The 23,029-nt window shown below is 43.6% G+C and overlaps 1 protein-coding gene across 5 annotated transcripts; it reads left to right on the top strand.

The window, feature by feature from the left end:
* Positions 1 to 568: 568 nt before the first annotated feature.
* On the top strand, positions 569 to 16,971 carry GOSR2 (golgi SNAP receptor complex member 2). 5 transcript variants are annotated; one of them, XM_050911803.1, is made up of 6 exons: positions 569 to 607; positions 3,435 to 3,499; positions 6,346 to 6,451; positions 7,418 to 7,550; positions 10,387 to 10,527; positions 13,671 to 16,971. In XM_050911803.1, exons 1-6 carry the CDS (start codon positions 579 to 581, stop codon positions 13,830 to 13,832), a joined length of 636 nt encoding a protein of 211 aa, XP_050767760.1. In that variant the 5' UTR covers positions 569 to 578; the 3' UTR covers positions 13,833 to 16,971. The 5 variants fall into 5 exon arrangements, with proteins under 5 accessions (XP_050767760.1, XP_050767759.1, XP_050767763.1 ...); XM_050911802.1 differs by having other exon boundaries at positions 6,343 to 6,451; XM_050911804.1 differs by lacking the exon at positions 569 to 607 and adding an exon at positions 801 to 991 and having other exon boundaries at positions 6,343 to 6,451.
* Positions 16,972 to 23,029: the final 6,058 nt, after the last annotated feature.

The following is a 23,029-nucleotide window of genomic DNA, read 5'->3' as shown; positions in this document are numbered from 1 at the left end:
TGGACAGGGACACCTTCCACCAGACCAGGTTGCTCAAAGCCCCGTCCAACCTGGCCTTGAACACTTCCACGGAGGAGGCATCCACACCTTCTCTGGCAGAGTCATGGAATGGTCTGGGTGCACTTCAGACACCCACACTCGGATGACCCCTCTCTCCTGGCAGTCTTGAGCCTGGAAGAGGCGACGACGAGGAGATGTGGAGGCAAATGAGGACAGACGGGGGAAAGGCGAGCAGGGGACAACTGCCCGCTTCACCTGGCCACCAAGGAAACCCGGCCGGTGCCAGACTCAGGACCAAGGCATGGAACTCTTCCAGTCCAGACTGCGAGGCTGGGATGTACCGCTGCACACAGACCCCCCCCCCCCATCACTGCCCGCCCCGACGCCCCGCAGGCGGGCGGCGGCGGGACCGCGATCAAGCAGCGCCCCCTGGCGGCCGCGCCTGGCGCTGCGAGCGGCGCAGGCGCCTGAAGGGGGGGGAGGTTCCCGCGGCCGGCGGAAGCGGAAGTCGGCGGGGCCGGAAGTGGACGGCGGCGACGTGGGCGGTGGAGCGGAGCCGGGCGGGCCGCGCCGCCGTCATGGAGGGGCTCTACCACCAGACCAACAAGTGCGTGAGGCGGCGGGGGGCGGGCGGCACGGTAGCGGGGCGTAACCCCCGAGGGCCCGCGGGCAGCCCGGGGTCGGGCCCGCGGGCCCGGCCCGGCCGTAGCGGTCTGCCTGAGGGGGTGCGGGGGAAGAGTTTGAGGGCGGACACCCTGCCTGCGGCCCAGCGCGCTCCCAGCGGCCTTAGAAGCTTTTCTCTCATAAAAGTTCTCGTCTTCCACCCCGGAGCGTTGCCGTGAGAACTGTGTTTCAGCCGCCGAAGGAAGCAAAAGCCTGTCCCTCCGGGCTGGCCGTGTGTCTGTCCGGAGTCCCAGCCTGCTGTTAGCCACGTCAGTCCGAACGCCAGCAAAGCCTGCTCGCCTCGGGATTTTAAAGCACAGGATTGCAAGTATTCAGTGAAAACAAGTGATTCGGTTTTACTAAACGTACATACATTTAAGGCATACTAATTTAGTAGGATTTTTATGGCAGCAGGGGTTTTCAGATGGCTAGCAGACACAATTTAAACCACCTTGAGAAACGTATGACTCCTTGGTGATAAAAACCACTCAGTTTCACAGATAATGCTAATCTGGTGAGGTAGAAGTGGTATGAAAATTGCAAAATAAGGCAAAAAATCTTGCAGCTCTGTGTGATACGGAATAACTGATGGAAAAGAGGCCAAAGGAGACAGTTAATCCAAATATTCCAAATTTCTGTGGTAATGGGTTTCTTCGTTGAGCTCTGTTGAAGGAGGTAGTGTGGTAAGTAAGAGACTTTCATCGAATAATGAGTGACTCTGTAAGGAGGAGCAGGAAATCCTGCTGTTGACCTAGAAATGCATACCCATAATTGTAACTGTTATTGACAAGGGGAATAATCTTGTTTTATTCCCATTTCTGTATCACCTTATTCTGTGATCACAGAATGGTTTGGGTTGGAAGGGACCTTTAAAGATCATCCAGTCCAACCCCCTGCCATGGGCAGGGACATCCATCACTAGATCAGGTCGCTCAAAGCTCCGTCCAGCCTGACCTTGGACACATCCAGGGATGGGGCATCCACAACTTCTCTGGGGATCGTAGTCACTGAGTTGTGTTTTTGTTGTAGTTTGTCAGTCTGGGGATACTCTGAATTTTTAACTCTCTTCCCACCTTTTCCCCACACTTACTGTGTTTTCTGGCATGGGAAGGGTCCTGGTGAGCGTGAAGTAGTTTTTCTGATCGAGTTGCACATGATCTGATTTGACTCCTACACCTGGCTTTCTAAATAGGCATTTTAAGAGCAATGCGACTCTCAAGCTGTCTGGGGCGCCCTAGAGAAACTGATTGAAAACAAAACTATAGAGCAAGTATGGGTTGCAAGATACTGGATATTGAATTGGTTCTCTAGTTAATTCCAAGTAATGTGGTACTTATGACATACTTGATGATCTCTTTAGCAGCACAGTGTCGTGATTTGGAAGGTAGCCCTGATAGTTATTAAAAAAAATCTCATAACTGAAGAGTAAATATTTTATTACTCTGTGAGGTAAGTTTGTTTCAGAGGTCTGGCTTCATAAACATTTGTGCAGTAGGTATGAAATGGTACATACACCAGAAAAAGAGTCACTAAAGTGACCAATATTATGATCTCTTAAAATTTTTTTGAAAAAAGGTCGTGATATTTTTATTACTTTTTAAGTGTATTTCTTGAAGTCTGAATCCCAGCTGCTGTGAGATTGTTCACACCAAGTATGGCCAAAGGCCTGTGTGTCCCAGTGTATGTTCAGCATGCCTAACTGCAGATCTCTAGGAAAGGCAGCAAGAAATGGGCAAACATGTGATACTTTTGTTGAATATTGTCCCAGTCTCCCAGAAATGTGGGGCTTGGGGGCTTCTTGAAACAGAGGAATTTAACAACCATCAGTGTGTTGTGGTTTTTTGTTTTTTTTTTTTCTCCCTTTGCCACTGCTTGTCCAGCAACAGTAGTTCCTTCTCTTTGATTTTAAGCTTTTAATTTTATTTGATGCCTCTGTAATTCATATGTCATGTGAGAGAGTGAAAATCATTCTTTATTCACCTTCTCGTGTGCCATTTATGCTCTAGGATATCTCCCCACTATCATCTCCAGTCCAGACTGAACAACTGTTCCTTGTATAAAAGCTGTTCAGTACTTTTCATAATCTTTATTGTCCTTCTCTGAGCCTTTGCCAGTGCTTCTGTTTTCTTTTTGAGAAGGAAGGGACAAAACCTGTGTTTAGTGTTGAAGATGTGTACTACCCATTTATGCAGTGACATAAAGGTATGGTGTCTCATCAGCACTCTTTAGTGGTGTACGTAGGTAGTATTTCACTGCAGATCTGTTATTAAGGTCTCACTTGTACCAACTCTTCTCCCAGTCAGATCTTCCCTCTGCCATGCTCGCCACTTGTGCGTTCCTAGTGTGAATCTGAAATCTTGTCTCCATGGTTGTCTTGGAGTAGGTAGATCTTAATGGCTTTCAGCATGCCAGGTGTGTGGCACGGGGGAGAGCTCCAGTTCGGGTTATAAATATGAAAAGGGAGCTAGAACTGGATTGGAAATCTTTGAAGAAATAAAAGCCCTTTCACCTTGATATTTGTTTTTAAACTGAAAGTTATTTTGTAGATGCATATTAAGTGAAAGCACAGCTTTCTTCATACTGAAGAATTGGGTTGGTTTTTTGTGTTCAGTGATGGGCTGTCTGCACTGAATAGCACGTAGCTGATTCCTATTCTGTTCTAAAAAGTACTTTTAAGTAAAAGAAGCTGAAAATTGAGGTATTGAAAAATGATTTGACTTTATAGCTGTTAACCGACTTGTCCTGTTAATTTACTCTTTGTCTTTTGATAGGCAAGTCCATGAGGTCCAATCTTACATGGGGCGCCTGGAGACTTCAGACAAAGAGTCAGTACACTGTAAGTAATTAATCAGTGAGAAAAGTCCCACTCCAGTACTGATTTGATTTAGCTTGCATCTTTTACCTAGTATGCTTTATCATTGTATTTACAGTCATCATTGGAACAAATTTGGCTCCTCAGTCATTGTGATCAACTGGTGAGACACATCACCAATTTGGAATGCATTAAAATTATTTTACTATTTGATTTCGGTAAGGTGATGTTTTGTATGGAGGACAGAGTGGAAAAGACAGAACAAGGATTTACTTCAAATCATCTTCCTATTGTAATTCTTTAATTGACAAATAGTGCTTACTGTGGATCCTTCTACAGCGTCTTGATATGGAAATGCCGGATAGTTTTTAGTGCTGTTAGATTTTGGAACTCATTGTCAGGTTATGCTGTGGAGGCCTTCAGCATAAACAGGTTAAAAAACCCCACACTGATGCATTCATGGAGGTATAGTGAACACATTAATGCGGACAGAACTGCAAATTTAGAACATCACCGGGCTAGTTTGTTAGAAGCTCAAAAAGCTGAGAAATGTGATTATGTATTTGTCCTGTTATTTTGCTATTCCTTAAGCATCCACTAATTGGCAGTCTTCCCCAGAAGATGCTTCGTCCAATTTCTGGGGAAAATGCCGGGATTTGGTGTGCAGGAATTTGAGCAGGATGATTCTGATAGTTCCTGCTTGCATCAGAGTCAGAACCTGTAGTTCCATCTGCTGATGAGAAATATGTAGAACAACTAGGTCTGAAATTGCTTCAGTAAATTTGGACTATAACCCCGTGCTAATAAAATGACTGTAATAAAATGCTGTGATATATTGTGGCAGGACTTTTTACCCCAGTGCAGAATTGGCAAGTGTATTTTGGACCTGTGTTTGAAGCCTTAATTCCTGTATGAGTAATCGCTTATGGGCTTCATCAGGAACTTCTGAAATGAAACAACACTGCGTTGACTGGATACATTTATGCACATGTTGACTGACTTCTATTACCCTAAATACATTTGTGAAGCATGACTTTGCTGTAGAAAGGGCTATGATAACTTTCCTATCAAAAAATAATGACTTGTGTACTGGTTCTGTTTTTTGTGGTGGCTGTACTGCTTCTAGTACAATGCCAGACTTCTCGGACTGCTGTTCACTGGATGCGATTTCAAATCTCTTGAAAATTAGCATACTTTGCCATCTTGCCTCTGCTACTTGAGACCATTTCAAGAGATAGTATTATGTACCGTCTTACATAGTCAATAAATGAACATAGTTTCTGTATATATGTAAAGATACAGATATGTGCTCTAGATGCTAGTGTGTATTTCAGAATTTATGGGAAAAAGGATTCTCTTTTGGCTGAAGAGCAGGAATAGGAGCCAGGAACTCAAACTTTCTGTTGCAGCTTTCCTTTTCCAACTTTGGGCAAATAATCCCTTCTTGCTCAGAAAAGCATAAGATGACCAAGATAGTAATACTGTTGTTTTGACTAGCAAAAGCTGTTGTAATTGTCTGTCTGCTCTCCTGGTTGCTCTTCTGTTAAGTTTAGTTGTACTAAATGATGGAGAGATGAATTAGGACAATTTGGTTGATTTGTGTCTATATATGTGAGTTAGTTACTTTTTGATTGCGTGAGACCAAAGGGCAAAGAAGAGGAGCTGTATGTGCTGTTTGCTTTTCTGGGTTCTGCTGAATGCAATTTTTCTGGCAAGTCCTGAAATCCTGTGGAGTAGTTAGCAGTTGGTTAATAATACTTTTCTGTATACCTCTTTAGTCTAAATGCAAAATAATAAGAACAAATGGTGTCTGTAGGATTTGGTGATTATTTATACTGGGTCTGACCATGGCAGTCTGGGCCTTCAGGACTGTCTTCATGGCTGCACAGACATGACGGTGCTTCTGTCCTCTAATAATCAGTCTGTGGACATGCGCTGGAGGGTGCCTACCTTCAGCCTTACAGCTCACCTTTAAACACAAGAATGTCAGATGATTAATAGTGCTCCTGTCTTTCGTCCTTCTGTGCAATTCTTTAAGTTGTGAAATGCTGGATTGTGACATGGTTAGAAAATGTGGTTGTCAAATGAGGAAGGGGGTTGTGGCTTGCACCGAGTTTTGCTGTACAATGACTACAGTAACTGAAAGCATATGACTTTTTCCCAGTTGTATCAGTTTCCCACTTCATTAAAGTACAAGTGTATGAGTTTGCGTTGTGTACTATTGCCCCTCTGCTATTTCTACGCAGATTATCAGAACCAATTGCAATGTAGATGATTACAGAGGCAATTATTTTGTGGCCTTGTTTTCCCACTTGCAAGGGCTTCAGCCCTGTTTTGGCCATGCCTTTCTGAGCTGTTTGTCCAGTCTGCCAATTCCTGTCAACTCAGAATCCTTCCCATGCTCTATCAATCTCCCCTGCTATAGGTATGGATGATGTATATTAACTCTGTGTTTAACAGTCTTCAGCGGTTTAAATTGACCTTTAAATTGAGAATCATATTGGCTATTAGCTTGTGTGAGCAAATCCTGCTGAGGAAGCAGGAAGGGGCTGCAGGGGGGAATGTAGGAGCTTTAAATCCCAATACATGGAGCTGATAGGGAAGGAGGCTCAGATATCTTGAAAGAGCAGGGGCTTTCCTAGCTCCCTCCTCAGAGGAGGAGGGAAAGGCAAGAGTCTCAAATTATTGAGTTAAAGAAGTGGCTTTTCATGATACGTATAGTTCTCAGTTATCTGATTTTTTTTTCATCCAGTAAGGATTTGCATCTGTCAGGTTTTAAATACTGGTTTGAATGCTTTTGAGCTTTTACCTTCACTCAGATTGCAGTTCTTTAATTCAAATCAAATCACATTTTTATTTCCTTGCAGTAGTAGAAAATGAGATTCAGGCAAGAATAGACAATATATTCAGCAACTTGGAACGTCTGGAAATCCTGTCCAGCAAAGAACCTCCCAATAAGCGACAGAATGCTAAACTGTAAGTTCACCTTCTTTGCTATGATAGCGTACTGTAGTCTTTGTAATTATTTTCATTAAATTTATCGAAGCCCTTTGCCTTTCGATTTGAGTGAAACCTTTATACTCCGCATAACTTATCTCTGTGCTCTGCAGTAGCAAAATTGAGGCACAGAGGCAAAATCACTTTCCTGCATTTAACCACAGACTGGTGATGGAGCTGGATTCATGGCTCTGTTCTGAGACAAGCAGAACATGGCACTTTGAGGCTTAAAAAAATTTCTATTCTGTATGGCATTTGCTTTTAATGGCATTTGTGGAGGTAAGGAGTAAAATTACTTCGGTTGGTGTCATTTTCTCTGGACCATTTTCCTAGCTGTTGGTGACTAAAATAAGGAGGTTTCTAAAGTTAGCACTGGTTTGAGCAGGAGGCTGGACCAGAGACCTCAGGACTTCTGTTCTAATTTATTCTGTAACTCTACTATTAACATTTAGTCCCAAAATGCCTTTGTAGATACTAGGGGTAGATTTCATGTTTTAAACTCCTTTTAATAAAAACTCAGACTTAAGAACATGGTGCTAATTCATGAAACTTGAAAGCTTCATGTTTTATGTGCATGAGGGTCATAAAATAGAAACTGTTCAAATCCTACCATCTTTCCAAATCTGTGTTAAATAAGGAATATATATATAACTCCTGAAGAGACTAGTCATGGGATAGGATGTCCAAGACAGCTCAAGAATTCTGCTTCACATTCTGTCATTAGCCTCCAGTTAAATAACCACCTGTTTAGTAGAAAAACGAGGCACGGAAGATCTAAGTCTGGAATACAGGCCTAACTTTGAACGTCCTTTATCTTCTAGATAGAACCCATCATTATTATTCGTCACTGTTAATTTATAATGCTCCACTGTTCATATAAAAAACACCAGAAAAGAATGGTACTTTTATCCTTGGGAATGTCTTCTTGTTGTTGATCCTTTCTAGCCGAGTTGACCAGCTGAAGTATGATGTTCAGCATCTGCAGACAGCTCTGAGGAACTTTCAACATCGCCGTTACATCCGGGAGCAGCAGGAGCGACAGCGAGAAGAGTTGCTTGCACGTACATTCACTACTAATGTAAATATTCTTTGTTTTAGATCTCTGTGCTCTAGAACCTGTAGTCTTTCAGAGAAGTTTCAGGCAAGATGTAGGCATGACTCTGTTAGATTGCTGCTGTGAGATGTAAACGGAATAAAGATAGAAAAGAATAACAATACGTGTTGAAAAAGTACAGCGCTCTCATGAGGAAAAGTTGGGCTATTAAGAGGCAGTAGTAGAAGACTCCAGAAACTGCTGCTCCTGTTTTATCCAGTGCAGTTCTACCTGACTTTATATAGCAGTTTCAAAAGGGTGAATGAGGTATGTACCAAAGTATACATTTTACTTGGATTTGTGTCAGATGTCTTTGTCAAATCCTGAGATTTGTAAAATGTCTGGCTTTTATACACCCTGCTGTTAGTAGATTTCAGCAAGCTTTAATTTGTCCAAATATAAATCACACAGCTGAGAAAAAAATCCTTGCTTTTTACCTATGAATGATTCAAAAGTTTTTAATAACAGGAATGTGTTTCCACCTGTTCTTGTTAATTCTTAGTTCCTCCACTGCTAAGTCCTCCCAGTGCAAATTCCTAGAGGAATTTTTCTCTGAATAATGTAGGTTGGCTTTCAGATTTCACTTTTCTGTAACTCAAAAGCTAGACTTTTTCTTGTTTTGTTTTTTGTGGGTTTTTTGTTTTTGTTTTTGGGTGGTTTTTTTGTTTTGTTTTGTTGTTAAAGGCATATAACCTAACATTCATTATCTGTGTTGTCATTCACTGCTAGGGCAAGGAAGAATGAATGTGAGTGGTCCTGTTTTCTTGAGATTTGGGAAGTTCTATGCACTTCTCAAAGCCTGACATAAAGATGACATCTAGCATTTTGTTGGCTATTTTGAAATTATAAACAAGACTTGAAAGGAACACTGAAATTTGAAACCTGATTGGTTTTCAAAACACTGTGGTGTTCCTCGGCAAATATGGAGAAGTTTTCCAGAAATAAAACACATAAGTGGAACAGTCTTGAAGAGCAGTAGCAGGCTTACAAATGCAAAATAAATGGCGAACTGTTTTTTTTTCTCCTTTAGATGTTGAAAGGTGTCTCAAGATGAAAAAAAAAAAAGTATGATTATTTTGTATTTCTTTTAACTCATTACAAAAATGTGACTTTTAAAGTAGAATGACCCTTTAATAGGAAAATGATAATTTATTTGTCAGTTATTGGCCTGTCTGTTTTGGTTAGAAGTTTACACGGTTTCTATTTATATACTACCCTATTCTATTAAATAGAAATGTCAGCTGAGCGTGTAAGCATCCTGAATAAATCACTGTAACATACATAACAGCTTTTGAAAGCTGTAGCAGTTTTTAAGCATTTTGCTTAATTTGAAGATAAACATGGTCTTTATCTTTAAAGCCTTCCATTGGACCATTCTGGAGAAAACCACTAACAGCAAATGAAAGATATGATGCCATCTAGTCTCCCTGTGAGGAGAGTAAAAAATCTACTTCAATATTTTTCTTGCTGCCTTGTGGTGTATAAAAAAACCCCTACAAGCTCCTCATATAGGAAATGATCTGAAGTTTGATAAATATCTGAAATAATAGCCATTCAGATGCAAATCCGAGTGCTTCTGCTCTGCAGACTCATGTAAGACAAGACACTTGTTTCAACCTTAGTGCTTCATTAACATTTGATCAAAGAGATGTGTATGCTGTCACAGCTTCTTCATCTAGTAACTTTGACCCTGCAACTGCTAACAGCTCTGTCCTTTATTCTTCATTCTTTTACAGCAAGCAGAACACCTGCCTAGGCAGTACCACATCCAACACTGGATCGTACATGTCATTCCCATATTAACATTGGTTTTTTATACAGTAATCACCAGAATCTACTCAGAGCAAGTTTGGTATTGTTACATGCATGTAACCTACAGCCAACAGTCAGATGTAGGGTATTAACCATCTTCTGCCCTAAATATGAATTCCGCATGTTGGTAGTTCTTGTTCTGAGTACGTGGAAGCAGGTAAGCCAGTGCTGCCACACTTACCTCTTACCAATATCATGATTCCTGTTCATAAAACCATGTGGGAATGATGAGCTATTATCTTGACTCTCTCGATGGAATGGTGTCCAGAGAAGATTAAATTGGAGGCCTTGGAAAGACAAAAGTGATCACATCCTCTGACCTCTTGTGCAATCCAGATTACAGAATTTTATCCAGTTTTTTCCATTTCAAGATTCATAGTTTCTAGTTGAGCTAATGCATCTTTTGTGGAAAAACGTTTAAATTTTTTTTTTTTTTAGAAAAGGCACTGGGTGTTGAGTGAGTCAGACCTTCAGGGAACTAGGTTCATGTCTGTTTGCCCTCACTATCAGAAATCTGCACCATGTTGTAGATTTATAGAATGTCATCTCCCAGACACTGTGTTTTGCAGGCCTTTGTCGCTTAGAAATGTGATACTAAATCTTTCAAAAGTCTTTCATTTGCAATGATCAAATGACTCCTTGTTAAACACCTGTTAGTTTTGATGTTCTCTCTTGTAATACTCTTTCCTACGTATATCACAAACTGAGATTATAAAAAATTCTCTGCTTTTAATCTGACTTTTTATCCTTCGAGATCTAATTGCAGTTGAACAGCTGATCAACTTTGCCTTTTGGCTTGCTTCCTGTAGGCTTCTCTAAGTTACTTTTTTCACTCAAATATTAATGTTGTATTTAATATCCTTACGAAAAAATGTTTAAAACATAATCCTTCAAGTCCTGTCAAGTTTTTGCCACATTTGTTTCTGCATGTTCTTTTTCTGGATCTAACTATGTGTGGGCAGTATGAGTCAGCAGGCAAGGTAACCAAGACCCTGCATTTCCCCTACAGGACTCTGACACCACCATACCGATCGACGAAACATTACAGTTTAATGAATCCCTCCAGAATGCCCATCGTGGCATGGATGATCTTATTGGCAGTGGGACCAACATCCTTCAGGGGCTGAGGGACCAGAGAGTGACATTAAAGGTGGGGGCATCATTTTTTACCAGAAAGACCCCACGTTTTTCTCTGTTTATGATGACCAGGCTAAGTAAAATAAATACATGAGTTTGTTTCCGTACACTGCTTCAAGCTGCGAATGCTGGGAAAGGCCCAAACTCCATTTTAACTAAACCTGAAATCTTCACATTTTATCATCTTATTAGGAACATCTTTAAGCTCTTTTTGTGGCTGGATGGCCTAGCAGTCTTCACCTGCATGGTAGTTAGTATCTGGAGTGCTGAATGTTATGTTTTGTTCCCTTATGGGTTTTTTTTGTTTGTTTGGTTGAGGTTTTTTTGTTCAAGTGAAGAATGGGAAGTAATGGCTAGCTCACACACAGATGTTGATTCAGATGAACATCACTCAGAGCAACCACAAAGCTGGTGTAAAGTACTTGTGTTTAGTGATAAAGATAATACTCTCTCATGTCTAATGCACCTCAACAATACATCCTTCCCTGAATACTGTTAACAACAGCTGTATTTCTTCATGTCTCTTAAGAAGAAATATTTGTCTTTTATTTTAAAGACTGTTCAAAGTGATGTTAAATTTTGAGCAAATAGCTCAAAGATACAAAAAGCTTTTTAATAAGAAGTGTGTGTTGGGGGAAAGCTGGATTTCTGAAAAACGTGGGGAAATCCCTATCTCCGTTCTATTCATCTTCTGATGGGGATAACTATTGTTGTCTGCTTTGTGATACTGCTTTGTTTTGGGATGTATCTGCCAGAGGATTTAGGCATTTTTAATGGCTAACATAAACCCCTACATTTGGTCAGATGAATCACACCTTAAGCTCCATGGATTGCATAGACTAGGGTTTCACTGGCTATAAAGGCAGTCTAGCCAGCTTACATACAGATAGCTGAACTGTACACACATATGGGTCTCGCCCGTAAAGTGCATAGGCAGTTCTTTTCCTTGTTAGATTGCAGTAACGTGCCTGGATTTCTATTAGATCATGACAGGCCTTCTGCAAACGTAAGCATGCCTTGTCTCAGCTGCCAACTTGTAGCAAGTCAAGCATACTTCAGGTCAGAACTGTAATAGTAGTTGTTAGTGTGGCTCTGCCCACTTGCTGCTGCTAGTCTGTTCTTCTGGGAGCATCACGTTCTTATCTTTTCAGGGGGATATTTCTTCTCACTCACAGATGAGGAGACATCTGTTCATATTCCTTTTCCCCTTAGCATAGCTTTTCTTACACTATCAAAGACTTTGTTGCCCGTTTACAGATCTGGGAGAAGCAGCTAGCATAGAGACAACTTACAGAGATAAATGGGTTTATTTGGAAGCATGTTATTCTATGTAACTTCTTGGGTATTGGATATAAATAGACAGGTATGAACCAAGTATTCCCAAATTGTCACAAGGCTTTAACTGTTCTAGTTGTACAATTCCACTGTTCCATGGACTGCAAGAATTGAAGAGTCTTCACCTTCCTATTGTTTGCTTTCATTTTAAAGCTTCATATTTGGTTTCTCTTCTCCAAGCAAGGTTTTCTTTTGTTCTGAAGTACTGTGAAAAGATTGCTGCAGAGACATGAAAAGTGCTGAACTTGAAAGCGTAGTACCCAGGGGTTTAATGTGAGGTATATAAAAAGAAGGTGAAAAATGTGATTATGTTTTACTAGCACAGACATAACCTGATTTCAGCAAAGGGCCTGAATACCTACACAGACTTCTACAGAAGAAACTGATTATCTAATTTGGTATTGCAAATCTGTATATTTTATGGATTGAGAAACTGTTTGTGCATGTATGTCTAATATAGTTGATAAAAATTCTGTCCTCAGCTTTTCTGATCTTAAGTCAGGTCTATATTCAAAACAATTCCCAAATTTCACCTTTTTATTCTTCTGAGACCAAAGATACAGTGGACTGTAAGAACAGAAGCTAGAGTTTTTATTTTAAAGTTAAAGCATGGTAGTAGAGCATTGTGATGGGAATCTGTGCTATTGACCTTGCTCAGAGAAGAAATAACTTAAGTCTTACAGCTTTCTGAAGCACGGTGTTCTGTTAAGGACTTGGACCTGGAAGTCATTTTGAGAGACTAGGTTCATTATAATTTCCATGGCGTGACAAGGCTACTTTCTAGCAGTACCCATCTTTGTGCACACATAGGTGTGATGGAGGCTGGCCCTGGCCAGCGTCTCTCTTGATGGCATGCTGTGAGCTGAGCTGTGGTGCTCAGTGCAACATCTCTGCCTGCCCATCGGTGTTACCCATTTGTCTAGCTTATCTAGAAAGGTCCTTCTCACCCACCTGTACCCTCGTGACTGTAGCCGTGAGTTCTCTCCCGTCTTCCCAGATGGGACAATATCCAGCTCTGAGCTGTGCCCAGAGCACATCTATGTGCCTGTATTTCATACAGTTTCCTTTGACTGTTGCCCTGAAATAAAGTAGGAGTATTCCTGCTGCAGTGCAGCAGTGACTCCCCCAGCTCATTTCCTGGTACCTCCAGTTCTGCAGCTCACTGTGTTTATCTGTCATGTGCTTACTGCTGATGTGGTAGTAACATTCTTAATAATACCAACTGCTTCAGCAGTGAAACAAAACTGAGGTGTGGGCCTGCCTGCGGTACACCTGCTAGCAGTCTTTGTTCAGTGCTTTTCTCCGGAAGTATTTCTTGAAATTGCATTAATTACACTTTTATATGCCTTTTCATTGCACTCTACCATTAGCCTTACAAGTTTCTGGACCTCCTTTTCAATCTCTTGTTGGTATGAACTGTACTTCAGCAGGAGGGAAGTTCTGCAAGAAAGGTTGTCTGATCAAGAAGCTTCAAGCTCTTACTAGACTGTGTGTCTGAAAAAGGACCAGAAAAACTCTTACTGCCTCCGTAGGGAGTGCATTTTCTCTGAGCCACTCTTTATGATGTCTCTGTCTGGACAGATTGTTTTGTATCTTTAACCATATTCCTGTTCATGTGTGTGAATTAATTAGTCTCATCATCCAGCTATTTCCAGGGTCCTGTGGCCATCTCCTCTTAAATTCTAGGAACTGTTGGCTGATAGCAAGTTCCCTTGATCAGAATTCATCACTTGCCACCCATGATGAAATATTCTTGGACTGTGGAGTAAGAAGTGTTGGACCATGAGATTAATTGGTTTTTTGCTGTCTTTTTATTCCTAGGGTACTCACAAGAAGATCCTGGATGTTGCCAACATGTTGGGCTTATCCAATACAGTAATGCGGCTGATTGAGAAGCGAGCCTTTCAAGATAAATACTTCATGATTGGGGGAATGATTTTAACTTGTGTAATTATGTTTCTCGTCGTGCAGTATCTGACCTGAGCTACTGAACTATTGCCAGAGGAGATTGTCTTTTGGAGCAAGATGAACTGTCCTCCAAACTGTACTTTCCTCTGAGTGCTGCTTTGGATGAGCCCCTCCTGTGAACTTCAGAGTTTACAAATCACGCTCAGACACATGTCATGTGGAAAGCACGTAGGGAAACAAATTTTTCTGGGGATGCTGTAGTTGAGAATGGCCCTATAAAAATAACCCTAGCCTTTACTGCTCTCACCTTATTGTCTGCAAGTTTAAGAATCTGGTTAAATAGGAAGCAGAAGCGGAAAATTTTGCCCAGCTGTATTGCAAGGTAGGAGTGTCCTTTTGGGTAGATAGGGATAAGAGCATGCAAAGGCAGAGCATAAGATGTAGTGAGCCTTTCCTGTGCTAGCTAGAAGTGACCGTGATCACTGTATTTTGCAATGAAAGAATGCCACTGAGGAGAATTGCACATTGTGGGCACGCTCCTGCAGAGTAGGTGTGCAAAAAGAGGTGGGAAGTGAAGGGTTCCCATCTGCAAACTCACCGTTTTGCTTGGAGGGAGAAGGATTTGTGGGGAAGGGTCTTAAAGCACGGTTATAACCTCAGCTAACTTTTTTGTTTACACGTACAGTATTAACCAGCACAAATCTTCCTATTTTAGGCTGAAATGCTTCTCATCTTATCTGAGGTATGTTTTGGTACCTTTTTATGCCCCGCTGCTTCCCAGTGGAAGCTGAATGCTGTACTCCTGCCTGCTTTCGGTCAGATGCACATCAAGCCTGTGTTAGCTTACCATGCCTAGTACCAAATCCAGCCTCCAAAAACCGTAAGACTGACATTTTTCATGGTAGTTGCACATCACGTTTTGGTGAGTTGTATTCATTTTCTGAGGTGGTTGGTTGGGGTTTTGTGCTCTGTAGCTGGTATTTTTTGAACCAGTGAAGCAGGCAAGTCCTCGCTGTGCTCAGATTCAGATTTGTGATTTTTATGTTCACAGAGCTGGAATTGGCTCTCTCTGCTGTTCTTTACATTCAGAATAACAGTGGGATCCGGGCAACAGACCTTTCCCTTAAAATCAGTTGTCATCAGAAGAGTTTCCTGAAGTTATGTGCCTTGGGATGGTAAACATCCCGCATCCTTGGGAAGGGTGTTCTTTGCGTTATCCTTTGTACCTGCAAAATTACTGTGAAAGACATTCTCATACGTATCATCTCACAGAGATGATAGCCAACTTAGACGTATCTCCTTGGTTGTAGATATCTATCCACATTTAAACATTCACAGTTATGAAATGCCTCCTTGTTTAAATATGGTACTCCTTTCCCTGCAGACTGTGGGGGCTCTGTTAGAACGGCCATCCTAAGATTTTGGGCGTCATCCATTTCAATCAGCCTTCAGATGCATTCCCATCCCAATTTGTGTACAAGTCTGGAGCATTTCCAGATGTCTGGCAGTGGCGCAGAAGTGTCATATTCAGATGATGTGGCATAATGCTGGCAATTCCTTCATTTTTTTTCTGTCTGGAATGGTTGTGGGTCTCTTAATTAGTAACAGATTACAAGTTCTGCATTCTATCTTTGCTGCAATAAGCTTTGCTTTTATTATGTAGCCTGTTGCAAACTCGGAGAAATGGTATTAATAACTGTAAAAAATGAATTTCAGTTAATATGGGCAAATGAAACAGGCTTTAGCTGTGCTTGTTTACAGTTGCATAACTAAAGTATTGACTGACCTGTGTGCTGTGGCATAGCTTTACAGCCCAGATGAGAGTACCCAATTTGATCAGCTGTCACAGGCCAGTCAGCTTCATACTTGGAACCCGGGGCAAGAGAGGAGTCGGCACTCAGAGCGCTAGCTGGCTGCACTGCAGACACAAGAGTGGAGGCCAAGATGCTGTCAGTGCCTGGATAATCCTATCAGATGGTTCAGCAGAAGAAAGCAGGAAAGCCTCAATGCTTGTTGAATATCCTGTGTGCTGCCCGCCTTCTGGCTGTCCGTTTTGTGATTCTCAATGTGTTTGATGCTTCTGAGATGTTTCGTGCTCTTTGTGTTCAGTCTGCTGTCCCAAGGAAACTCATTAGCAGACCGGTTTTCATTTGAGCCCGAGGGGCTAGGGAATTAAAAGGAAAAGAGGAAGTCTGCAGTGATAGATCATCTGTCTTACTGTATCTTTAAATCTTAAATCTAAATTTACCTGAAATTTATTTTAAATATGAAATCTGATAGATTTAGCATACCATGCACTTGCGAGATCATATTCTGTGAGATCAGATGGGCACCTTGTAAGGCATCCCTGGCAAATCTTTTTCTGTTCCGATAAACTGGTCCAATTCCACCTTGATTTTACAACTTTATCGTTTAGTGTTTAAAGGATGTCATTTGAGAATGTTTAAAGTTTATATAGTTGTGACCTGGTGTAGCAGGATTTGTCTTATACCAAGGTGGAACTCTAGCCAATTTGTTTCCTTTTTTGGCTTGTGGTAGGAGCCATAAAATAATTGGAACTGGATGTTTTTTCTGTTTTTGAGACCAGCTTAGCATTTTAATACGCGTTTCTCTGTTCACTTATTATGCCCTTTTAGAGTCTCCTTGTTCTTGTGTAGGCTAATTTCCCTTTTGTAAGCCAAGTGTCCTTGCTATTCATGATGTCTAAAGGTGAGATGTGGGGCCTGAAGGAACCACTTAGGTAACTGGATTTGACGTGTAACTTCAGACAAATTTGTACTACATGTTAAGTCCAAAATGACTTACAAGAGCATCTGTGCTATCTCAGATGGTTAGTGTAAAACCCTCAAAGCCTCTGTCATTACAGTGTGCCACAGCAGGAGCACAGGTAGGATCAAGATCCCTGCTAACATGAAATGAGACAGAGCTGAAACCCTGGTGGCTTTACACATATTGCTGCTACAGCTGTCTGTAAAGTTTCCTTTCTTACTGAAGACTACATTTCCTTCAACAGAGCTGCTTAGCTTCTGAACTTCTGTGGCACAGCAAGCGTTCTAGCTGTTGGATGAACTGCTCTCTCACGAGAGGACACTGTGGAAATTAACTTGCCTCTGGAACAAAACTTTCTACCAGTATTTTATACATAAAGGGGCAAGGGTGGGACATGATGTGATTCATGTGACGTGTTATGTGAATAAAGATTTTTCAACCAAAATGAAGTTTTTTACCTTAACTAACATGTAAGGTGCCCAAATACTTAAACAAGCTGGACAAATTCCAATACTCTAAATATTGAGGCAGGTAAGGCAGAAGGCTGGCTGGGCCAAATGGGGAACCCCTGCCTGAGCTCAGATGTGAAAAGGAAGTTCACAGAAAGCAGAAGCAGGGGTCAGCTACCGCACAGGATGGATAGATGTTACTCAAGGGTCAAAGCCAAAGCTCAGCTGGCATTGAAACTAGTGAGGGATAAGGGGGGCTTGCACAAATGCATTGATAGCAAAAGGAACCAAAGCCACCAGCCAAAGGGAAGGGGACACTGCAGGTGGCAGCTGGGTGATGGTCTTTCCTCCTGCAGTCCCTCCCACTGTTTGCCCACACAGGAAGGTATGCGGTGGCAGATGCCCCACCTGAGGGGGAAGCAGTGCCACAAGGGGAGAGGACTGTCTCTTCAGGCTTCTGTGAAGCGGGGGAGTGTGGAGCCAGATGGAAACACACAGGGAGGCATAAACCAGGGAAGTCCTGCATGCTGTGGGAGAAAGTGTGCAATGAGGAGAAAGGAGATGGGAAATGGGGTGGCTTTTCTTCCCAGTTCACTGAGAATGGATGGAGAGAGGAGGAGGGTTCTGCAGAGGAGAAGGCACCAGCAGGGAGAGGGTTGCAGGGATGCTATGGAGTAGCCCAGTCTGTGTCTTTCAGTAGGAAGTGGGTCCCACCGCACCGTGGGGTTGGAAGGTGTGGGAGAGTGTGTGTGCTGGCTCCAGACCAGGCGCTCCCAGTGATGGATCTCACTGGTGAGACTGGTGGTGACACAGCAGGCTTGTATGGCCCTGGAACTGGTGGTGGCTCAGAAGGGTGGTAGAAATGGTGGTGGTGGACTCTGCTGGCTGGGTGGTGGAACAGGAGTGTGGGGGCAGCGGGGAGCTGGGTGCAGGTGGGAGCTATGCTGCAGGGAAGACACCCAGGACCTCGGCGTGCTCTGCCTGCTCCCTCTTTGGCACTGGAGAGGGGCCAGACCTTCCTCTCTTCTGCCCTCTACCTGCTAATGATGCAGGTGGTGGGGGCTGGAGTCCCGGTGTCCTGCTCAACCTTCTTTCTAGGTTCTAATTAAGGATAGCAAAGGAAGAACTTGGAGGGCAAAATGTGGCTGTTGATAAAGAGATTGTGGATTTAAAATGTGAGATCAAAGGGTTAGATTATCTTTCTCCTGCAATTATGTTTTGCTTTGCAGTAATTCAAGGTGCCCACAGCTACAAAACACTAAATCAGAAAATATCCAGCAAAGAATGCAAAAAGTTAAAAAGTCATCCAGTGGTGTAGGTATAAACTAGATACATAGATCAGATCAGCCTTTGGCAGTCTGCTGAGACAGGTCTTCACAGTTTATCTTCTAGGGTGGTCCCCTGAAGGACTTCAATATGATAAGCAGCAGCTCAAGACTAGAAATAGTATTGTTGCGTCAGCAGCATGCTTTAAGGTGTGACTACATGTGTAAAAGAAATCTAGGAGGGTATAAAACAGAGAGGTACAAGTTTTGGAACAAAGAGACTAAGTGCAGCCAGTATTTTAGCAGTTAAAAACAGAGTGAAATGTGGCTAACGTATATGCAGATTGGAGGGAGAGATAATGAATAATAAGACATTATGATTGGGTGGGACAGAATTAATTTAGAAGGAAAGTAGTACAGATAAGTACTAGAGGATGTTTATACTTGTCTAGTAACCAAAGCTTAATATGTATGCCTACACTGTTTCCAAATGTTAACCCTATAATGCATGATTACAACGGTTATGTGTTAAAAATCAACACCTCCTTTAGCATAAAACAAAAACAATGGTAACACTACTCATGACTATAGCGACAATATTGAATGTCTCAACTGTAGAAGACCAATTTCTCTTCATGAGCTATAACATAATCCAAAGGTGATGGTATCATGTTTTCACAGTAACACTGTGTAAGTATAACAATTTTGATGGTTGCTCTGCAGAGGGTGCTCCTGCCTTGCTCTGTTTTGTCTTGCCCAAGGCCTGCAGGTGCTGAAGACTTTCCCTGTACACAGCCCCCCGCCTCCCCCAGCCCTCCGTGTATCCAGCAAGCACTCGCTGCTGCAGTCCTGGGTGGATTCTTGGCAGCAATCTGCCCTCTTCCTTCCCTAGGCAATCATTTGGCTCTTGTTCTACCACTCTTGGTTATCTTCATAACTTGATTTAGGGAGGTGAAAAGCCAAGAGCAAAAGAGAGGGGAATAAAACAGTGACAGGGGACCAGAGAAGAGCAGTAAGTCATATCAACGTTCTGGAAATGGGCAGAAGAAATGACAACCCGGCTAGACTTCAAATGATATCATCAGACTTTGCCTATACAGGGCAAGTATATTGTCAGAGAAATCAGTTGTGCTGGACATAGTAACATAGTAATAATGGGAACTCTGTCAGAAGGTCCTTCCCGGACACTGGATAGGAGGCGAATGCGCTGTTTCAGTCTACCTGCTCTGGCACATGCATGTCAGGGCTGCATAAAGAGACACCTCGTCTGCATGGTTTGGCTCACGCTTCAAAAGAAATATGCTCAGCTCTGCAGCTGTGTGGTCAGCCCAGGCAGACACTGCTTTGATTTCCAGCCTGTTGCTGAGCCAGCACTTGTAAATGATCTCCAGGCTGAAACCATGCTTTTGGTTTTATGAGTTATAACCTGGACTAAAAGCCAGGAAAGGGGAAATGACTTCTTAAATGTGCTTTGCTTGTAAAGTTGAGATCTGGGGCCAGAGCCTGATCTGCCAGAAAAAGGAGACTTTGTGCCGCCTTCAGTAACCCCAGGCAGTCTCGCCTGCTGGAACCTGAAGTTCAGAAGCAGGAGGTGGTTCCCTGGGGAGTTAAAGGAAACACCACATGCAACTAATCAGTGTAACTCAGGCTGAACAACTGCTGCAAAGTGAGGGGTATACCTAGAACACAAAGGCTGTAGTCTGGAGGGAGTCCCTGGACAGCCTAGTCCCCACCACCACCCAGCTCTTCTCGTCCAGCCTTCCTGACCACAGCACTGACAAAGGAGCTGGACACTGAACTCCAAAGGCAAAACAATACTAGGAGCTTGTTCACCTTCCAGAACAAGTGTGAAGGGGCATTTTTGCAGCTGGTGTTTCCTTGCCCCACCAGGTAGATCTGTTCCTTTCTCTCCCACCTCCAGCACTTTATGTTTGCTTGTAAACACCCCCATGATGGGAAGTCTTCCTTCTTCCCTCTGTTTCTCTCACCCTCTTCCCTTTTGCACTGGGTAGGAGCCAATATAGTTCAGGACCCTGTATTTATGTGTGATGATTAGGTTACAAGAGTGACTAAGCAGGATTTAACTGATCAGATTCAAAGCTGCTTATTCACAGTAGCAAGGATTCCTGCCCCCTTTGATGAGGGGACACTGTACAGTGCTGGTCTCCTGGGTATCGGCTGGGAACAAATACGACTACACCAAATCCCAATTAGCTGAAGACAGCACTGAGGAAAGAGCACAGTCTGAACTACTGGGGGAGGGAGCGACAGGGGAGCGTGTTTTTCCAGCACTATACCACTGGATGTGAACCATGCATATGGACACACTGCAGCTGCAAGCGCATCTCTGTGGGATTACAGGCACCCTGCGTTCATCTCTAGATCATGGGGAAAGTGGAGGGGAACAGAAGGAGAAAGGGGTGCGACCAGCTGTGACCAGAGGATTGCATGGACTTCTGGAGTCAGCAAAGGGCCCAGAGACCTCAGCAGTCCAAACTGCTGAGTGACAGAAAGGCAGTCTGAAAGAACGAAAGCCATCCATCCAGATCTTGACCCTGAAAAGATGTGCAGCTGAAGGTAGAGCTCCTCCTTCTTCCCCCAACACAGTGAAGTGAAAAATAAACAAATCCATGTGCAGGCTTGGCTTTGGCCATGCGAGTGGGGAGAAAAGGGGCTTACCCCTTCCTCAGTGCTCTGGAACTGGTGGGAGGAGAGGGAAGGCTGGAGAAAGGACACTTTCCTGTGCCAGTTGACTGCAGCTCTGCTGAGGGAAAGCATGTGCTGCATCCTGCAGATGAAAACAGGAGGGACAGTGTGGGAAGTGGCAGAAGACCCTGCCCATGGTGTCCCTCCTCCAGCTGCAGGCAGTGGCCAAGCAGAGAGGAGCTAGGCACCCTAGACCAGACCTCCAAGGTGTGGAGGAAGGTCTGACTCAGCAAAGATCCAGCAAGCAGGGGCCCCCACAGAGGGAACTGTAGGGAGCTGGCTGCACTGACCAGATCATGCCCCATGGGGAACACAGAGCCCACAAGGGGGAAGCGATCTGGTTCCCCACTGATCCATGTAGGCCTGTGCACCTTGCTGTGCTCCAGCCCCAGTGGGGCACAGCAATGGCATGGGGGTGTCCTGCAGTGCAGGCTCAGCCCTTCAGTGGGATAAAGTCTGCAGAACCATACAGTGAGCCACAGGGACAAAGCAGAGCACTAGACATCTGTGGGTCCAGGAGCTGCACCAACAGCATGGGTGCACCTCACCACTGAGCAGAGCTGCTGCACCTCTGTAGCCAGGTGCAAATCAGGGGTCAGGAGACCCATCAGACACCACACAGGGCTGGGGGCACCAGGAGAAACAAGGAGCTCCAGTGTGTCCAGGCTCCCCAGCACAGAAGAATCTGCCTAAAGGTAAACACTGCCTCCTCTCCTCCCTCCTGAGTCACCAGTGACAACTGCAGACACAACCATTTCTATCCCAAATTTCCAGAGGCATTTCTAGTCAGACCAGTCCTACTGCTGCAGAGCTGGTAGGTCAGACAAGGCAGAAATGGCCCAGCAGGCAGGGTGCACCCATAGGAGTGCTCAGAGTGAGCACAGGCACTGTTGAGCTACCAAGAAACTCAGGCTGGGGGAGAGTCACCCAGGCATGTGCTCCGAAACCCTCCCTGGCAGGCCAAAAGGGGTTGATATTTCCCTACATCCCATCAGCTTCTCCTGGCAAGGGACACAACCAGCCTCTAGGGAAGGGGGTGAAGGCTCCAGTGCTGCAGAGCCTGCCCATCACAAGAGAGACTGAGGATTTAACACAGGAATATGTGGCTGTGACTGCAGTGATAGTCAGATGAAAGTCCTTGCTCTGCCACCTTGGAGTAAAGTGCCATTTGGCACACTTTTTAAAATATTCCTTGTCCTGTGGTAAATACAAAACAGTCAGAGGGAGCCAACAGCCCAATGATAGACGATACTGGGATTTTAAACAGTCATAATGCTGGAGGAGGGTCATCTTTGTGTTCTACATCCTTACAGCCTGGTAATACTGCATTCCCAACTCACTGCAGGGAACAGTAAAATGATGGGTTTCCTGCTCTTCACAGGCAGTGGCACGTGCAGGACATGCTTGAGGAAGCTGCCCAGAAGGATATGGGATTTCAGGTCTCAGAGCTCTGTCATGTGTTGGCTGCACCTACCCTACAAGACAAACCCACTTCTTGTGATCCCTATCCCCCAATCATTGTGGCCAGGGGATGTTTTGAAGTCACAACCATGACCTTCCAAACCCATCTGGTCCCTTCCAGGAAGGCAGGGCTATTGGAGAACAGTGCTCTCCCAGGACTCACCCCGACAAAGAGCTGGGGCCTGGGATAACGTGCCTTCTGGGAGTAGGTGCACCCGAAGCTCTCCTCCTCCGCAGTGCAGACAAGTGTCGAGACCCAACAAAAAGCAGACAGTTACTGCACTAAGTACTGTCAGTCTTTCACCAACTGGCAATTAAATGAGCTTAGGACAATGGGGCCCAATTATGGCATCTATCTGTAAAATTATAATGCTCTGGCCCACAAATCCTGCAAATAAGCTACTGCAGTCAAACCAGAAACAATCAAACAGCTGACATTTGTCACCACTTTCATTCAAAGTGACAAAAAAACCCATCAAATAAAGGTTGAGTGGAGGGCTTACTGTGTAAGCATTTACTTATTCAACAGAACAAGAGTGTATAACAAGTCACTGCAGATGTCTTTTAGAAATATAAAATGGGTCCAAGAGTATTCATAACCTTTTTATTCTAAATTGCCAAC

The sequence above is a fragment of the Gymnogyps californianus genome, chromosome 28 (assembly GCF_018139145.2).
Source record: "Gymnogyps californianus isolate 813 chromosome 28, ASM1813914v2, whole genome shotgun sequence".
NCBI lineage: Eukaryota > Metazoa > Chordata > Aves > Accipitriformes > Cathartidae > Gymnogyps > Gymnogyps californianus.
This window is presented reverse-complemented; position numbering and strand designations above follow the sequence as displayed.

Coding starts and splice junctions, on each gene's coding strand:
- GOSR2 (XM_050911802.1), top strand. CDS start 579: ATGGAGGGGCTCTACCACCAGACCAACAA. Junction 3,500..6,342: donor AGACAAAGAGTCAGTACACT/GTAAGTAATTAA, acceptor ATTTCCTTGCAG/TAGTAGAAAATGAGATTCAG. Junction 10,528..13,670: donor ACCAGAGAGTGACATTAAAG/GTGGGGGCATCA, acceptor TTTTATTCCTAG/GGTACTCACAAGAAGATCCT.